At 41.1% G+C, this 15,696-nt stretch overlaps 1 protein-coding gene across 3 annotated transcripts in view; it reads left to right on the top strand.

Annotated features, from left to right (window-relative positions):
* DOCK1 (dedicator of cytokinesis 1) overlaps nt 1-15,696 on the top strand; it is a 556,714-nt gene that overhangs the window by 88,547 nt on the left and 452,471 nt on the right. For all 3 annotated transcript variants that reach the window (XM_084841443.1, XM_084841442.1, XM_084841444.1), the window contains exons 16-19: nt 1,449-1,521; nt 4,137-4,240; nt 5,399-5,582; nt 14,724-14,821. In XM_084841443.1, coding sequence (XP_084697569.1) covers nt 1,449-1,521; nt 4,137-4,240; nt 5,399-5,582; nt 14,724-14,821 — 459 coding nt within the window. The remainder of the gene's footprint in view (nt 1-1,448; nt 1,522-4,136; nt 4,241-5,398; nt 5,583-14,723; nt 14,822-15,696) is intronic.

The following is a 15,696-nucleotide window of genomic DNA, read 5'->3' as shown; positions in this document are numbered from 1 at the left end:
TAGGCTCAAGCCGGTTTACATTATGTAATTTTAAAATCAGCACTAAATTGAGAGAATTAAAAAGCAGCAAGAGAAAAACATAATACTGATAAAAACAAAAGAAGAGCCAGTAAAAATGTCCAATAAAACCAGAATGTATAAAGTATATTGTCTGGAAGCCAGAGTGTCCGGAATTATGGTATCAGGAACATATTACACCTGCCCTGAAAGAATGGCACTGGTTGCCATTTGCTTTCTGGGTGCAATTCAAGATGTTGGTTTTAACTGTTAAAGCCCTAAATGGCTTAGGATCTAAGTATCTAAGAAACCACCTGTCTCACTGTGAAGCTGTGCAGGTATTAAGATTTGCAGGAGAGAGCTTTTTGATGATGCCATTGCCTACAGAGGCCCATTTGTCAGGCACGTGAAAAAGCTTTACCCTTTAGTTGTCCCAAACTTATGGAATGAACTCCCTCAAGAACTAGGATTGTTCTCCCCTCTCTTGGCTTTTAGAAAGGGTGTAAAGTCACATCTTTGCAACTTAGCCTTTTAATGGCGCAAACCTATGCATGTTTAGACAAGTCCTAAAATTCCCAGCATTCCCCAGCCAGCCATGATGATGATGATGATGATGATGATGATAATAAAGCAGTTCAAGAGATAAAATAATTAAAAATTGAAGCTAAAAGCCTGCTGGAAGAAACATGTTTTCACTTTATGCCTAAAAAAAAACTACAGAGGAGATGCTCAGCAGGCTGGATCCAAAACCAAAGTGCTGTGTCAGTGGTGGATGATCTAGGTCAGGGATGGGGAGTATGAGGCTCTCCAGGTGTTTTTGGGGTGCAACTCCATCAGCCCCAGCAAGCATAGCCAACAGTGAGAGGTGATGGGAGCTGCAGTTCAGCAGCATCTGGAGGGGCCACATATTCCCCATCTCTGGTCTAGGTGCATGCTGTATTATTGAGATGACTGGTTCAACATAGGCAGCTTACTTCCAGGTTGACTGAAAAGTCCATCTGGGTTGAAAAACAAGCAGAGAAATGAGCGAGCTGGGTTGCAATTTTCCTGCTGTCTGTAAAAGTACTGGGTGTATCTTTCGAAGCCTGGTTCTGTAAAGCTCTGAAGAAATGACTTTGCTGATCTGTAAAGATATCATGAAGCAAAGTGCTGCTTATTTCTGTTCTTGTTTTTAATATAGCTTCTAATACTGCAATATAAGTATTACTTGAAAAACGTACTTGAAGGATCTCTTGAAAATCTGGTGCTGCATAGCAGGCAGATAAGATCTTATAACTTGGAACTGAGATCATGTTTCTTCTTTCAAGAAGTCAATATTCCAATATTTGCCACTATAGGTATATCTTGGAAAGGCTGGCAACAATGTTTGTAGGCTAATCACTTTTGAAATATATATTTACAAGGCTTTCTTATATATGTGTATGTGTGTATATTCTGTTTGTTTTGTGAAGGTTGCAATCCCCATTGAAGATGTGAATCGCAGTCACTTAAGGTTTACTTTTCGGCACAGGTCATCACAGGATTGTGAGTAATTCGCCCACCCCACGCTCCTCCCCAGGCCCTGGTATTTCCTGCTGCTTGAATCTGTTTTAAGGAAGTCACTACCTTTAATTTTCTTTCTAATTTGAAGTCCTTTTCCTCTGGCCTCATCTCTTCTGCCTTTTGATATATTCTACTCCCCTTTGCACTTCCACAAGTAAAGTCAGTTGATGGCACTGGGTGTATGCTGCGTAGAGGCTGGTAAGTAGGGATATTTTAATGGGAAAAATAAACTAACTTGCTTGCTTTTTGTATGGGCTGCTGTGATCTTCATTGATCATGAAGTTCAATTGTAGGGAAAGCTTGCTAGTGACATTTATTAGTCTGATTCAACTAGGTGTTAATGTTTCTGATTACAATCACTAGCATTTGATATTCTTTACATCCCCAGTATCCAGCTTGTATGCACTTGATTATTATTACAATGGAAAAAGCATGGTTTGCATGATTGTAATAAAGTAGTTGTCTTAACTAACATGATTGGATCTTCCAAAAACCTGCAGTTTGAATTCTTATTATGCTATCAGCAGAAGAACCAAAGCTGTAACTTTCACTGGATGTATTTAAGAACTTGCCATATTTGACACCTACTCCATAATAGTTAATGCTTGTGTAATTAAAAGCTGCTATTTTGATGTAAAAATTAGTCATATGAATGAAAACAGTACTTGCTTTAATAGAATATTTAAGAATTTCGCTAATGAAAACAATGTGCAGCAAATTACTGTCATATTTATGACTGTGAACTACAAATTGGTTCAGTAGGAAGCATTCACATTATGTTGAAGAACATCATGGGTGGCCAAAATATTAAGGTTTTAGATTATTGTATTCATTATGGATTAAGGCTCAGGACTGCCACAGTGCTTCCTGATATATTTGTGGGGGTATGCCCCTGGATTGATCAGTGTTGCCCTTCAGTTTCTACTTCTCATTGTTGCCTGTCCTGATCTTTTGCTTCTCTGAACTCAAACCAGTGGGTTCTTTTATTATTAATAATGACACAGAATGGAAAGGGCTGATCATAGGCTCATTTGGATCACTTGTTGATCCAAATGGAAACATGAACTTTCTACTGCAGTGTGGATTATATTTCAGGCTTTCCATATAGTATTACAAGGAAGGTTTCCTTTTTGTTCCTGAATTCACAGATTTGCACTTCTGTGCATTTTATTAACTTGAATAAAACTAGAATAGTCATTTTGTACTAAAGGAATTGCAGAAGGTGGGTTTTAAGGACATGTACTGGTAGTACTTGAATTCTGCTTGGCATAAGATAATGAGATATTTTGGTAACAAGGAATACTGTTTTGTAGCTTTTAAACACTTTGACTTGAAGGCTTACTTTAAGGAATAAAGGACCAGTGTCTTTGAAAGTAGGTATTCAGGTATTCCTAGTCACATCAGAAATACTACCTCTCAGCATATTACGGTCATGTGTGCATTCTTGAATGATCTTTCCTGTAAACATGTGATATTCCTTGGTGAGAAAGAGCACACTCTTTCTGGCCTTACATGTGAGGCCAGACAGCACTAGTAAAGGGGTAAGGAAACTCCATTTTGTGGGAGTTCCCTATCTAGCCCAGCTTCTCTTTCAGGCACTGCCAAATGCCCAGTGCTAGAATAAGGCAGCCTTTCTACACCACTAAGCAGGGAAAGGCTGTCCCTTTCTCTGTGCAGAGAGCAGCACAGAGTGATTGTTCTGTGCCTCTTTCTGCACAGAGAAAAAGGGTTGACATCTGGGAGGGAGAGGGCTGAGGGAGGGAAGGAGGGACCTGCCCCTGGGGGGTGTCCCAGGAGATAATCTAGCCCATGGGGAAGGAACAGTTCCCACTTTCTGCACTAGTGTATAACCCTGTGATGATTCCAGTGCCAGTATATCTCATTACAAGAGACTGGCATCTGGAGGTTGTGTAGGGAGCCCAAAGCGTTCCTTCTAGTGCCTACTTTGGAATCCTGGAGGTTGGGAAGGAGAATGAAGGTACCATGGTAGATGCAGCTGCCAAGAGGACCAACGGAACCTGAGTCCCTTCTCCTCCTCCATCCAGGTTTTCTCACCCCCAACTTGTAAACAAAGGCTTTAGGGGTCCTCTCACAGGTCATTCTGTCCAAATCCTGTATGCCTTTCTGGCAAATATGGAGGGTTTTCATTAGCTACACCCTACAGCCTTGTATGCAGTAGTGCATCTGGTATGGCTGTGATGTGAGTTTTGCATGTGCACAGCCACTCAGAGCTGTATGTAGGTGCTAGTGGGGCAATTTTTTGTAGTCTTGGGGCAATTTCCAGGGCAGGAGCTTCTGTGCACCGTGTTCCATGCATGCAAACAGGCAGGTGGATTTTGCCCTCTATTTCTAAGATTCTGACACCACAATATGCATGTCTTGTCAGAGGAAAGCCCTTAACTCCCTGGTAAAGGTGCATATGATTGCAACATAAATTTCTAATGCCTTCTGGATATGCACAACCTAAGAACGTCTTAATCTTTACTAACTGTCACATGTGCGTTCTAGAATGTCTGCATCAGCATTCTAGAATGTCTTTACCTGTAATATTTATAAATTTATTTACAGTGTGTTCTTGTGCTTTTTATTTTAAACAGCCAAAGACAAGTCTGAGAAAATATTTGCCCTGGCATTTGTTAAATTGATGAGATACGATGGAACAACACTACGGGATGGAGAGCATGATCTTATAGTGTACAAGGTATTACTCTAAATATTTGCTGCGGTACTTTGAGAATCCAAATGTTTAAGGGATGGCTGTTGTGTTCAGTGTGATGTAGAAGCCTAATTTAAACATGTGTTTAAATACTTTCCCTTAGCAATGTTAAGCATTGTTTAACTTAGGCTGGCCGCAGTTATCCATGCAGTGATGACCTCCCACCTGGATCACTGCAATGTGATATATATGGGGCTTCCTCTGAAGACGGTTCGGACACTTCAGTTAGTCCACTTAGCAATGAGGCTGCTTACTGGGACTGACTGGTTGCCAGTCAGTTTCTGGGCCCGATTTAAAGTGTTGGTGCTGACCTTTAAAGCCATAAACAGCTTAGGACCAGTCTACCTGAAGGAGAACCTTCTCCCATATGCTCTTGCCCAGTTGCTAAGATTGTCTTTGGAGGCTCTTCTTGCGGTGCCATCGCAATGGCACGATGGGGGGCTACCAGGGAAACAGCTTTCTCTTTAGCACCCCCTGTCTGCGGAATGCCCTTTTCAGGGAGATCCACCTGGTGTCTTTATTGTATACATTTAGACACCAAATTAAGACCTTTGTCTTTTAAGCAGGCATATAATCTCAAATACATTCCTTCAGTATCAATTTTACCACTGGCTCCTCAATGTTTTTAGTGTTTTTAAATACTTGTAAAATGTTTTAGATGTTTAATACTGAATTATTTTGATATTTTGATTGTATTTTGTTGTTTGGTTTTATGATTGTAAACTTCCCTGAGGGCATTTGCTACTTGGGCGGAATACAAATCTAATAAATAAATCACAGAAAAAAATAGGGTATTGGGAAGAAGAGTACACTTTCATACAGCTGTTTTGGAAAACATTTGGAGCTTTCATAATAGTTAAACCATATATATCTGAAACATTTATCTTTTTTATTCCTTGTTCTCTCTAGGGTAGGTAAGTCAGAATAGTAGTGGAATTGCACGGGTATCGAAAAGACATTCATCTTGCTGCGTGACATGTTTTTGATCTAGTCTTTGAAGGCACCGGAGGGAAAGTGCCTTCCAGTTGTGGCTTCATTAAAAATGAAAAAAACTGTTCAAATGTACCTGTATTTATATGCAGAGAGTTGTGAGTATCAAAATTGTTTTCAGCATTTCTGTTTTGTTTGGGAATAATATTGCAGGCAGAAGCAAAAAAGCTAGAAGATTTTTCAACGTACTTAAGCTTGCCTTCAACTAAAATAGAATTGGAGGAAAAAGGTCATTCCACGGCTGGCAAGAGCATGCAGAATCTTGGAAGCTGCACCATCAGTAAAGATTCTTTCCAGATCTCTACTCTAGTTTGTTCAACAAAACTAACTCAAAATGGTGAGGCAAACAATCTAATCCTAGAAAAAGTATTTATCCAACTTGCATGTTGTAAAGAATAGTAATATTGTCCATTCAGGTTGAGTCACCCTTTTATATCTCTAGGTTGGGAAATTTCTTTTGGTCATGGATGAAGATGTTTATAGGATGCAACAGTTTCTAATTCCAGTTTATGTGTGTATATATATACATATATATATCATAAAATCATAGAATAGTAGGGTTGGAAGGGGCCTACAAGGCCATCGAGTCCAACCCCCTGCTCAATGCATGAATCCAAGTCAGAGCATCCCTGACAGATGGCTGTCCAGCCTCGTCTTGAATGCCTCCAGTGTGGAAGAGCCCACCACCTCCCTAGGTCAGTTCAGCCGGAATCTGGCTTCCTGTCACTTGAGCCCATTATTCCGCGTCCTGCACTTTGGGATGATCAAGAAGAGATCCTGGCCTTCCTCTCTGTGACAACCTTTCAAGTACTTGAAGAGCGCTATCATATCTCCCCTCAGTCTTCTCTTCTCAAGGCTAAACATGCCCATTTCTTTCAGTCTCTCTTCATAGGGCTTTGTTTCCAGTCCCCTGATCATCTTTGTTGCCCTCCTCTGAACCCTCTCCAGTTTGTCTGCTTCCTTCTTAAAGTGTGGTGCCCAGAACTGGACACAGTACTCCAGATGAGGCCTAACCAGTGCTGAGTAGAGGGGAACTAGTACTTCCTGGGATTTGGAAGCTATGCTTCTATTAATGCAGCCCAAAAGAGCATTTGCCTTTTTTGCAGCCACATCACATTGTTGGCTCATATTCAACTTGTGATCGACAACAATTCCAAGATCCTTCTCACTTGTAGTGTTGTTGAGCCATGTATCCCCCATCTTGTAACTGTGCATTTGGTTTCTTTTTCCTAGGTGCAGAACTTGGCATTTCTCCCTATTAAATGTCATTCTGTTGTTTTCTGCCCAGCGCTCCAGTCTATCCAGATCACTTTGAATTTTGTTTCTGTCTTCCAGAGTATTAGCTATCCTGCCCTATTTTGTGTCATCTGCAAATTTGATCAGCATTCCCTGCACCTCCTCCTCCAAGTCATGAATACAAATGTTGAAGAGCACTGGGCCCAGGACTGAGCCCTGCGGTACCCCACTCGTTACCTCTCCCCAGTGTGAGAAGGTCCCATTAATGAGCACTCTTTGAGTCCGATTCTGTAGCCAACTGTGGATCCACCGGATCGTTGTTTCATCTAGCCCACTTTGAGCTAGTTTGCTCATTAGGATATCATGGGGCACTTTGTCGAAAGCTTTGCTGAAGTCAAGGTATATGATGTCTACAGCATTCCCATGGTCCACAAGGGAGGTGACTTGATCAAAAAATGAGATCAGATTCATCTGGCAGGACTTGTTTTTGACAAATCCATGTTGTCTTCGAGTAATCACAACATTGTTTTCAAGGTGCTTCCAGATGGATTGCTTTATCATCTGCTTCAGAATTTTCCCAGGGATTGATGTCAGACTGACTGGTCTGTAGTTCCCAGGTTTCTCCTTTTTACCCTTTTTGAAGATAGGGACCACATTAGCCCTCCTCCAGTCAACTGGCACTTCCCCCGTCCTCCATGATTTCTCAAAGAGAATAGACAGCGGTTCTGAGAGTTCTTCTGCCAGTTCCTTTATTACTCTAGGATGCAGTTCATCTGGCCCTGGAGATTTGAACTCATTCAAAGTAATTAGATGTTCCTTGACCATATGCCTATCGATCTCAAGCTGCAATCCTGCCCCTTCAGCCTGTACTTTGCCTTTGCCAGGGGGGTCATAGACCCTCTTTTGGGAGAAGACTGAGCCAAAGTAGGAATTGAGCACCTCTGCCTTTTCTTTGTCATTTGTTATCGTTTTGCCATCCTTATTTAATAGCTGAACCACCATTTCTTTCCTCTGCCTTTTACTATGCATGTAGCTGAAGAAAGCCTTTTTGTTGCTTTTAGCATCCCTCGCTAACCTCAGCTTGTTCTCAGCTTTAGCCTTCCTAGCCATCCCTGCAATTCTGTGCTACCTGCCTGTACTCTTCCTTTGTTACTTGGCCTTCTTTCCACTTCCTATATGTGTCCTTTTTTGTTTTCAGGTCATCCCTAAACTTTTTGTGAAGCCACATTGGCTTCTTCTGTTGTCTTCCACCTTTTCTTCTTCTTGGAATTGTTTGTCATTGTGCCTGGAGAATTTCCTTTTTTAAAAGCTCCCACTCATCTTGGACTCCTTTTCTCATTAGTGTCGCTTGCCATGGGACCTGACTGATCATTGTTCTGAGTTTATTAAAATCAGCTTTCCTAAAATCCAGGGTTTGACTACATTTGGCTTTTGCTTCCCTTAGAACCAAGAACTCAAGTACAACATGGTCGCTTTCCCCCAGAGTTCCTGTAAGTGCTACTTTATGCACTAAGTCATCTCTGTTGGTTAGGATCAAGTCAAGGATAGCCGATCCTCTAGTTCCTTCCCCTACTTTCTGTAGGAGGAAGTTATCCGCCACACAAGTCAGGAATTTCCTGGAGGGGCCATGTTTTGCAGAATGTATAACAAATATCGGGGAAATTGAAGTCCCCCATTACTACTACATCATGCTTCCTTAAAATATTGGCTATTTGCTTTTCAAAAGTTTCATCCTCGTCTTCTCCTTGATTGGGTGGCCGGTAGTAGACTCCGACCACCAGGTTCCTTTTATTCTTTGCTCCATTTATTTCAACCCAGATGCTCTCGATGGGGCTACCAAGCTCCTCCTCCTGTATTTCTGTGCAGAGATATGTATTATTCACATACAGTGCAACCCCGCCTCCCTTTCTGTTCCTCCTGTTCTTTTTGAACAAGTTATATCCTTCAACTGCTGTATTCCAGTCATGAGAGTCATCCCACCAAGTGTCAGTTATACCATATATATGGTGTGATTCAACCTTGCATGGCTGCAGCACTTACAAGCGGAGAGATTGGCATAGTTTGGTAAAACAGAGTCCTGTTCCCAACTCGGTATACACACCTTGAAGAGTAATGCATATCCAGCCAAAAAGAAAAGCTGAATGCAGATATGGAGGTATTCATTCACCTGCCAGTCTTGATACTGACCATGTGCTGCAGTACTAGATTGAGAGAACAGGGCTCTGCTTAGTCCCATGTCACCTGCCCTGTGCATGGATGGCAATGCTTGTGCTAGGATAATTCATTCCCATAATGTTAATTTTAAATCACATTTCTTATTTTATACTGTTTTTTATTGTTTGCTGGGACCATTGTGTCTGAAGGAAAACACTTTAGATTCAAGATATGATAATGCTTTGAGGAAATGGAATAAAGGAACTCCCATTGTTTCTCAAGCAGCTTGTAGTGCAGTAATGGTTAGGGAACTACTATTCAAGGAAGCAAATAAAACCCCTTAACAACCAGCTACCAGACAAAAGATGGTTCTGTTTAAAGATTCATATCAGAAAATTAAGAAAAAGTGCTGAGTTGCTTTACTGTTGAAACAGTAGAGCATGGATATAAAATTTGATATATTTAGATTGATTATGTCCTTTGCAGTCAAAGATGGATAAGCTCTATACAGTCAGTAAAAACAAGACCTGGAGCTGACTGTGGCTCAGATCATGAGCTGCTTCTTGCAAAATTTCGTCTTAAATTGAAGAACGTAGGGAAAACCACTAAACCATTCAGGTATGACCTAAATCATATCCCTTATGAATATACAGTAGAGGTGACAAATAGATTTAAGGGATTAGATCTGATAGACAGAGTGCCTGAGGAACTATGGATGGAGGTCGGTAACATTGTTCAGGAGGCAGCAACTCAATCCATCCCAAAGAAAAAGAAATGCAAGAAAGCAAAGTGGCTGTCTGATGAGGCTTTACAAGTAGCTGAGGAAAGAAGGGAAGCAAAAAGCAAGGGAGAAAGGGGAAGATATACCCAACTGAATGCAGATTTCCAGAGAATAGCAAGGAGAGACAAGAAGGCCTTCTTAAATGAACAATGCAAAGAAATGGAGGAAAACAATAGAATGGGAAAGACTAGAGATCTTTTCAAGTAAATCGGAGATCTCAAGGAAACGTTTTGTGCAAAGACGAGCATGATAAAGGACAAAGAAGGCAGGGACCTAACAGAAGCAGATGAGATTAAGAAGAGGTGGAAAGAATACACAGAAGAACTATACAGGAAAGATCTTAATGTCCCTGATAGCCATGATAGTGCGGTCACGGAACTTGAGCCAGACATCCTAGAGAGTGAAGTCAAGTGGGCTTTAGGAAGCATTCCTAACAACAAAGCTAGCGGAAATGACAGTATTCCAGCTGAGCTATTTAAAATCCTAAAAGATGATGCCGTTAAAGTGCTGCACTCAATATGCCAACAAATTTGGAACACTCAACAGTGGCCACAAGACTGGAAAAGGTCAGATTACATTCCAATTCCAAAGAAGGGCAATGCCAAAGAGCGTTCAAACTACCGCACAATTGCGCTCATTTCACATGTCAGCAAGTTATGCTCAAAATCCTACAAGCTAGGCTTCAGCAGTATGTGAACCGAGAACTACCGGAAGTACAAGCTGGGTTTAGAAGAGGCAGAGGAACTAGAGATCAAATCGCCAACATTCGCTGGATCATGGAGAAAGCAAGAGAATTCCAGAAAAACATCTATTTCTGCTTCATTGACTACGCTAAAGCCTTTGATTGTGTGGATCACAACAAACTGTGGCAAATTCTGAAAGAAATGGGAGTACCAGACCACCTTACTTGTCTCCTGAGAAACCTTACCAGACATGGAACAACCGATTGGTTCAAAATTGGGAAAGGAGTACGACAAGGCTGCATATTGTTGCCCTGCTTATTTAACTTATATGCAGAGTACATCATGAGAAACGCTGGGTTGGATGAATCACAGGTCAGAATTAAGATTTCTGGGGGAATTATCAACAACCTCAGATACGCAGACGATACCAACCTAATGGCAGAAAGTGAAGAGGATCTAAAGAGCCTCTTGTTGAGGGTGAAAGTGGAGAGTGCAAAAGCTGGTTTGAAACTCAACATTAAGAAAACTAAGAGCATGGCATCTGGCCCCATCACTTCCTGGCATATAGAAGGGGAAGAAATGGAAGCTGTGACAGATTTTATTTTCTTGGGCTCCAAGATCACCGCAGACGGTGACTGTAGCCAAGAAATCAAAAGACGCTTGCTCCTTGGGAGGAAAGCTATGGCCAACCTAGACAGCATAGTAAGAAGCAGAGACATCACCTTGCCGACAAAGGTTCGTATAATCAAAGCTATGGTTTTCCCAGTAGTAACGTATGACTGTGAGAGCTGGACTATAAAGAAGGCTGAGCTCCGAAGAATTGGAGGTCCAATCAATCAATCCTAAAGGAAATTAACCATGAATGCTCATTGGAAGGACAGATACTGAAGCTGAAGCTCAAATATTTTGGCCACCTAATGCGAAGAGAAAACTCACTGGAAAAGACTGTGATGCTTGGAAAGATTGAAGGCAAAAGGAGAAGGGGATGGCAGAGGATGAGATGGCTAGATAGCATCACCAATGCAATGAATATGGACTTGAACACATTCCAGGTGAGAGCGGAGGACAGGAAGGCCTGGCATGCTATGGTCCATGGGGTCACGAAGAGTCGGACACGACTTAACGACCGAACAACAAAAGTTGAACCAAACGATATGCAAGGCAAGAGGGGAATTTGACACTGGGCTGCCATTTTTGGCAACCGCCTCATGTTCTTGGTATCTTGTAGTTATATCTGTCACTTAACGGAAAAGAGATTTGTTTTTTTTTTCTTTTTCAATGTCCAGCTTACAAAGATTTTAAAGGAAAGTTGATGCAATAGTAATTCCTAAATCATTTTAAATATTTAAACCAATATTTTAGTTTGTAATTCCTCATTAATGTACTAAAGCCTGCAGTAAGTCTGTGGTGATGCTGCCTTGATTGCGAGACAAAATCATATTGACTTTAGAGGGTAATTTCTTCATTTTTAATGTTCTATTGTACACATTTTGTCAGTTTTATGCAGTATGTTAAAGATGGTTTTATGGTTCTTTTTAGTATCTTTGGAATTGAGCTTTTATGCTTCCCATATGTTAATTGAGCTCGATGTATGTTGTTTGCATTAGATTTGACATTGCGTATGTACTGATACTTAAGCACATGTTTTACAGATGCTAAATTCAGTTAATTATGGTAGGATCTTGGGAGGCACAACAAGCTTTCCCATATAAAAACACATTTTTATATAGCAAAGGTATTTCTCTTCCTAATCGTTTTTTAAATTTAATTTTTCTCTTCCTAATTTTAGAAGACAAATGTTTCAGGGCATCATAGTCTGTTAACAGTTTATCAGTCATATGCTACTTAATGGCATGCCTCTCTAGAGGCAATATTCAACCGTATCATTCCACTAGTGCAAAAGATGTTGCATTAGTGGAAACTAGCACAAGAGGAAAATCCAACTAAAGTTAAGTTTCCACAAGTCCATTCCAACAGTTGTGCGTTATGCATGTGCAACCCCTTGCGCAATTGAAAGATTTGGCGGCGCTCCGCTAGTGTTATTTGAGTTTGTGGAGTGACACCATTGGATACTGTCCAAGGATTTTATTTACAATCCCCATGTCATCTTTATCCTGGCAGAACAACAAAAAGCAAAGATGAATCAAATCTGTTATAAAGTAATTTACCAACTTTTGGATCGAGAGTGATGGGGAGCATTATATTCCAAAAGTGGATCATTATCAATCGTTTACCTTGCATTCTTATACAGTCAGGGCCAGAAATATTGGAACAAGGATAACTGTTTTGGCAGTTGGCCTCCATGCACCAACACATTGTGGTTGAAAGGAAACACACCCAGATGGGGGCGAAGTCAGGACTTTCAGCTGTAATTCAAGGGGTTTGACAAAAGTGGGGCACTAACCATTCAGGAAGGACAGCCAGTGGCATACACACACCCCCATCATTGGTGGCTCATAAGTAATGGAACGAATGGCCGACAAGCAGCTGCATGGCCAGGTGTGGCCTGTTTCCTGGGCACCCCATGCCTAATCCAGCAGATAAAAGGCCTGGAGGTGGTTCTGAGTGTTAACATTTGCATTTGGTAGCTGTTCACTGGAACTCCCAACATGAGCTCCAAAGAGGCGTCCATGCGAGTGAAGGAGGCCATCATTAGGCTGAGGAAACAAAATAAACCCATCAGAGAGACAGCAAAAACAGTGGGAGTGGCCCATACAACAGTTCGGGACATCCTGAAAAAGAAGGAATTAACTGGCAAGCTCGGCAACAGCAAAAGGCCTGGAAGACCACGGAAGACAACTACAGGGGATGACGGCAGAATTCTGCTCATGGTGAAGAGGAACCATTTCACAACATCTAGCCAGGTCAAGAAAGCTGTTGCGGAGGTAGGCATGTCATTGTCAACATCTACAGTCAAGAGACAGCTTTATGAATGTAAATACAGAGGCTTCACAACAAGGTGCAAACCACAGGTAACGCTCAAGAACCGAAAGGCCAGATTAGCCTTTGCCAGCAAACACCTAAAAAAGCCTGCCCAGTTCTGGAATAAGATTCTTTGGACTGATGAAACCAAGATTACCTTGTACCAGAACGATGGGAAGAGAAAAGTATGGAGAAGGAAAGGAACAGCTCATGATCCAAAGCATACCACATCATCTGTCAAACATGGTGGAGGCAGTGTTATGGCATGGACATGTATGGCTGCCAATGGAACTGGGTCACTGGTGTTTATTGATGACCTGACTGCTGAGAAAATCAGCAGGATGAATTCTGAAGTGTATAGGGCTATACTTTCTGCTCAGATTCAGCTGAATGCTGCCAAACTGATAGGACGCCGCTTCATATTGCAGATGGATAATAACCCAAACATACAGCAAAAGCTACCCAAGAGTTTCTGAAGGCAAAGAAGTGGGATGTTCTTCAATGGCCAAGTCAGTCACCTGATCTCAACCCAATAGAGCATGCTTTTCACTTACTGAAGACCAGACTGAAGGCAGAAAGACCCACAAACAAGCAGCAGCTGAAGGCAGCTGCAGTCAAGGCCTGACAAAGCATCTTGAGGGAGGAAACTCAGCATTGGGTCATGTCCATGGATTCCAGACTTCAGGCAGTCATTGACTGCAAAGGATTTTCATCCAGGTATCAAAGGCGACCCTTAAGTTTGAAATGATGTTGGTTTGTTCCATTACTTATGAGCCACCAATGATGGGGGTGTGTGTATGCCACTGGCTGTCCTTCCTGAATGGCTAGTGCCCCACTTTTGTCAAACCCCTTGAATTACAGCTGAAAGTCCTGACTTCGCTCCCATCTGGGTGTGTTTCCTTTCAACTTCAATGTGGTGGTGTGCAGAGGCCAATTGCCAAAACAGTTATCCTTGTTCCAATATTTCTGGCCCTGACTGTATATCTTTTCTGTTTAGAACTGTATAACCGAAGTTACACATTACTGCAGTTGCTGCTTTCCTGTGGCTTGATCCTATACACATAAATAATATTTGAATGGCAGAATAATGTCGGGTGGGGAGGTTATGAGGAAAATTCCCATATGCAAAGTTCTCATATACAAACCACGTGAGCGGCCTGTATGAAAACTTCACAGTTATTTGCCCATTTTACTAGTGTGCTGCACGTTTATACCATTTCAGAATAGAGGTGGGGAATTGAATGTTCCTTGCGATTCTGGAAGAGATTGTAGATGTGTCGGTACATGTAGACGGTCTCCCTATTAAATTCATAGCTTTTATGCCTCTTCAAATTTTGATAACAAAATTTACTAATTTGTTAGATTAACAACACAATCCTCTGCATATCTTTTATTTCCAGATAAGTGTAGCCTATGAGCTGTTTCTGTCTTTACTCTGAATTGCATTTTATCAGCAGTAGTTGAACAATTTTTCCCCATTCATTCATTAATTTTATTTCTATACCACCCAGTAGGTGAAGCTCTCTGGGTGGTTCACAAAAATTCAAACCACAGAGTGCAGCATAAAATAATATAAAATATGAAAGCTTAAAACCACAATATAACAGTACAACCAGAATAAAACCTAGCAGCAATGCAGAGATTTAAAATACAGATTCAAAACACTAGAGCTTTTCTGCTCTTTTTTTCTTCTTTGATTTAGTGGACCTGCTGGGGCTCTTGAAGTGGCGATCCAACACAAATCTGCTCCAACAGAATTTGAGGCAACTGATGAAAGTTGATGGGGGTGAAGTAGTTAAGGTACCAAATCCGTTTTCTAGTTTTTCTGATTTATTGATTTGAAAGCAGACAGTTTTCTCCTATTTCTACAATACAGGTATTTAACATAGGATATACTACTGTAGCGTGGAGCTGTCCCTCAGTGCGTATTTTTCTAAAGCTATGAGCATCTTTGACCAGCATAATGTACTTAAAATAACAGATTTCTTTCCCGGGAGCTTCCAGATCCACAAAACACGAAGCCTTTTGATGCATCCAGTCTGCTGGAAATAGCTAAAGCCATCTCCTCTTTAATTAACACTTCGATAGTCTTTCTCTTAAATCCAAAATGGTGAGAAGAGAGTCTTCCTGTTTTCATGCCACTCTTCTGATTGGTGAAACTTGTTGGGTGGAACACACAACACCCTGAGCCGGATTAACAAAACCAGAATATGATTCTTTATTCCTTTGTCACTTACTTTCTTTGACATTGGTCACCTGCTGCTTCGAACGCCTGAAGATTCTGTGCATGGTTTCTGTGTGCATTTTTAAAATGTATGATAAAGAGGGATGATCTGTAAAAGCACTTTGCAAGGTTTTTTTTTTGAGCGAAAATACTCTGCTTATTTGCCGATACAATAATAAAATATACTTTTAAAATGGGTTTTTAGGCTTGCTCTTGGTTAAAGCAGCAATTGTGTGATTGATTTATGCACTGCCAACTCAAATAAAACTTAATTGCATGTAGTCATGCATGGAACTTTTGCCAGGTAATGTATAACTTACCATAGTGAAATATCATAAGAGATGAGCATTTTATTGGTTGATTTGGATTAAATGCACGTATGTGAAATTCAGTCCAGCCATATGCCTACTTTGAAGGGGGCCTTGGGGTTTTTTTTTGCTTTGTGTTAAGC

Source organism: Heloderma suspectum, chromosome 3, assembly GCF_057233095.1.
Source record: "Heloderma suspectum isolate Gila_16-S chromosome 3, 16-S_ref, whole genome shotgun sequence".
In the NCBI taxonomy this organism is placed as follows: domain Eukaryota; kingdom Metazoa; phylum Chordata; class Lepidosauria; order Squamata; family Helodermatidae; genus Heloderma; species Heloderma suspectum.
Note: the sequence above shows the minus strand (reverse complement) of the source record. Positions and strands in the feature narration are given on the sequence as shown.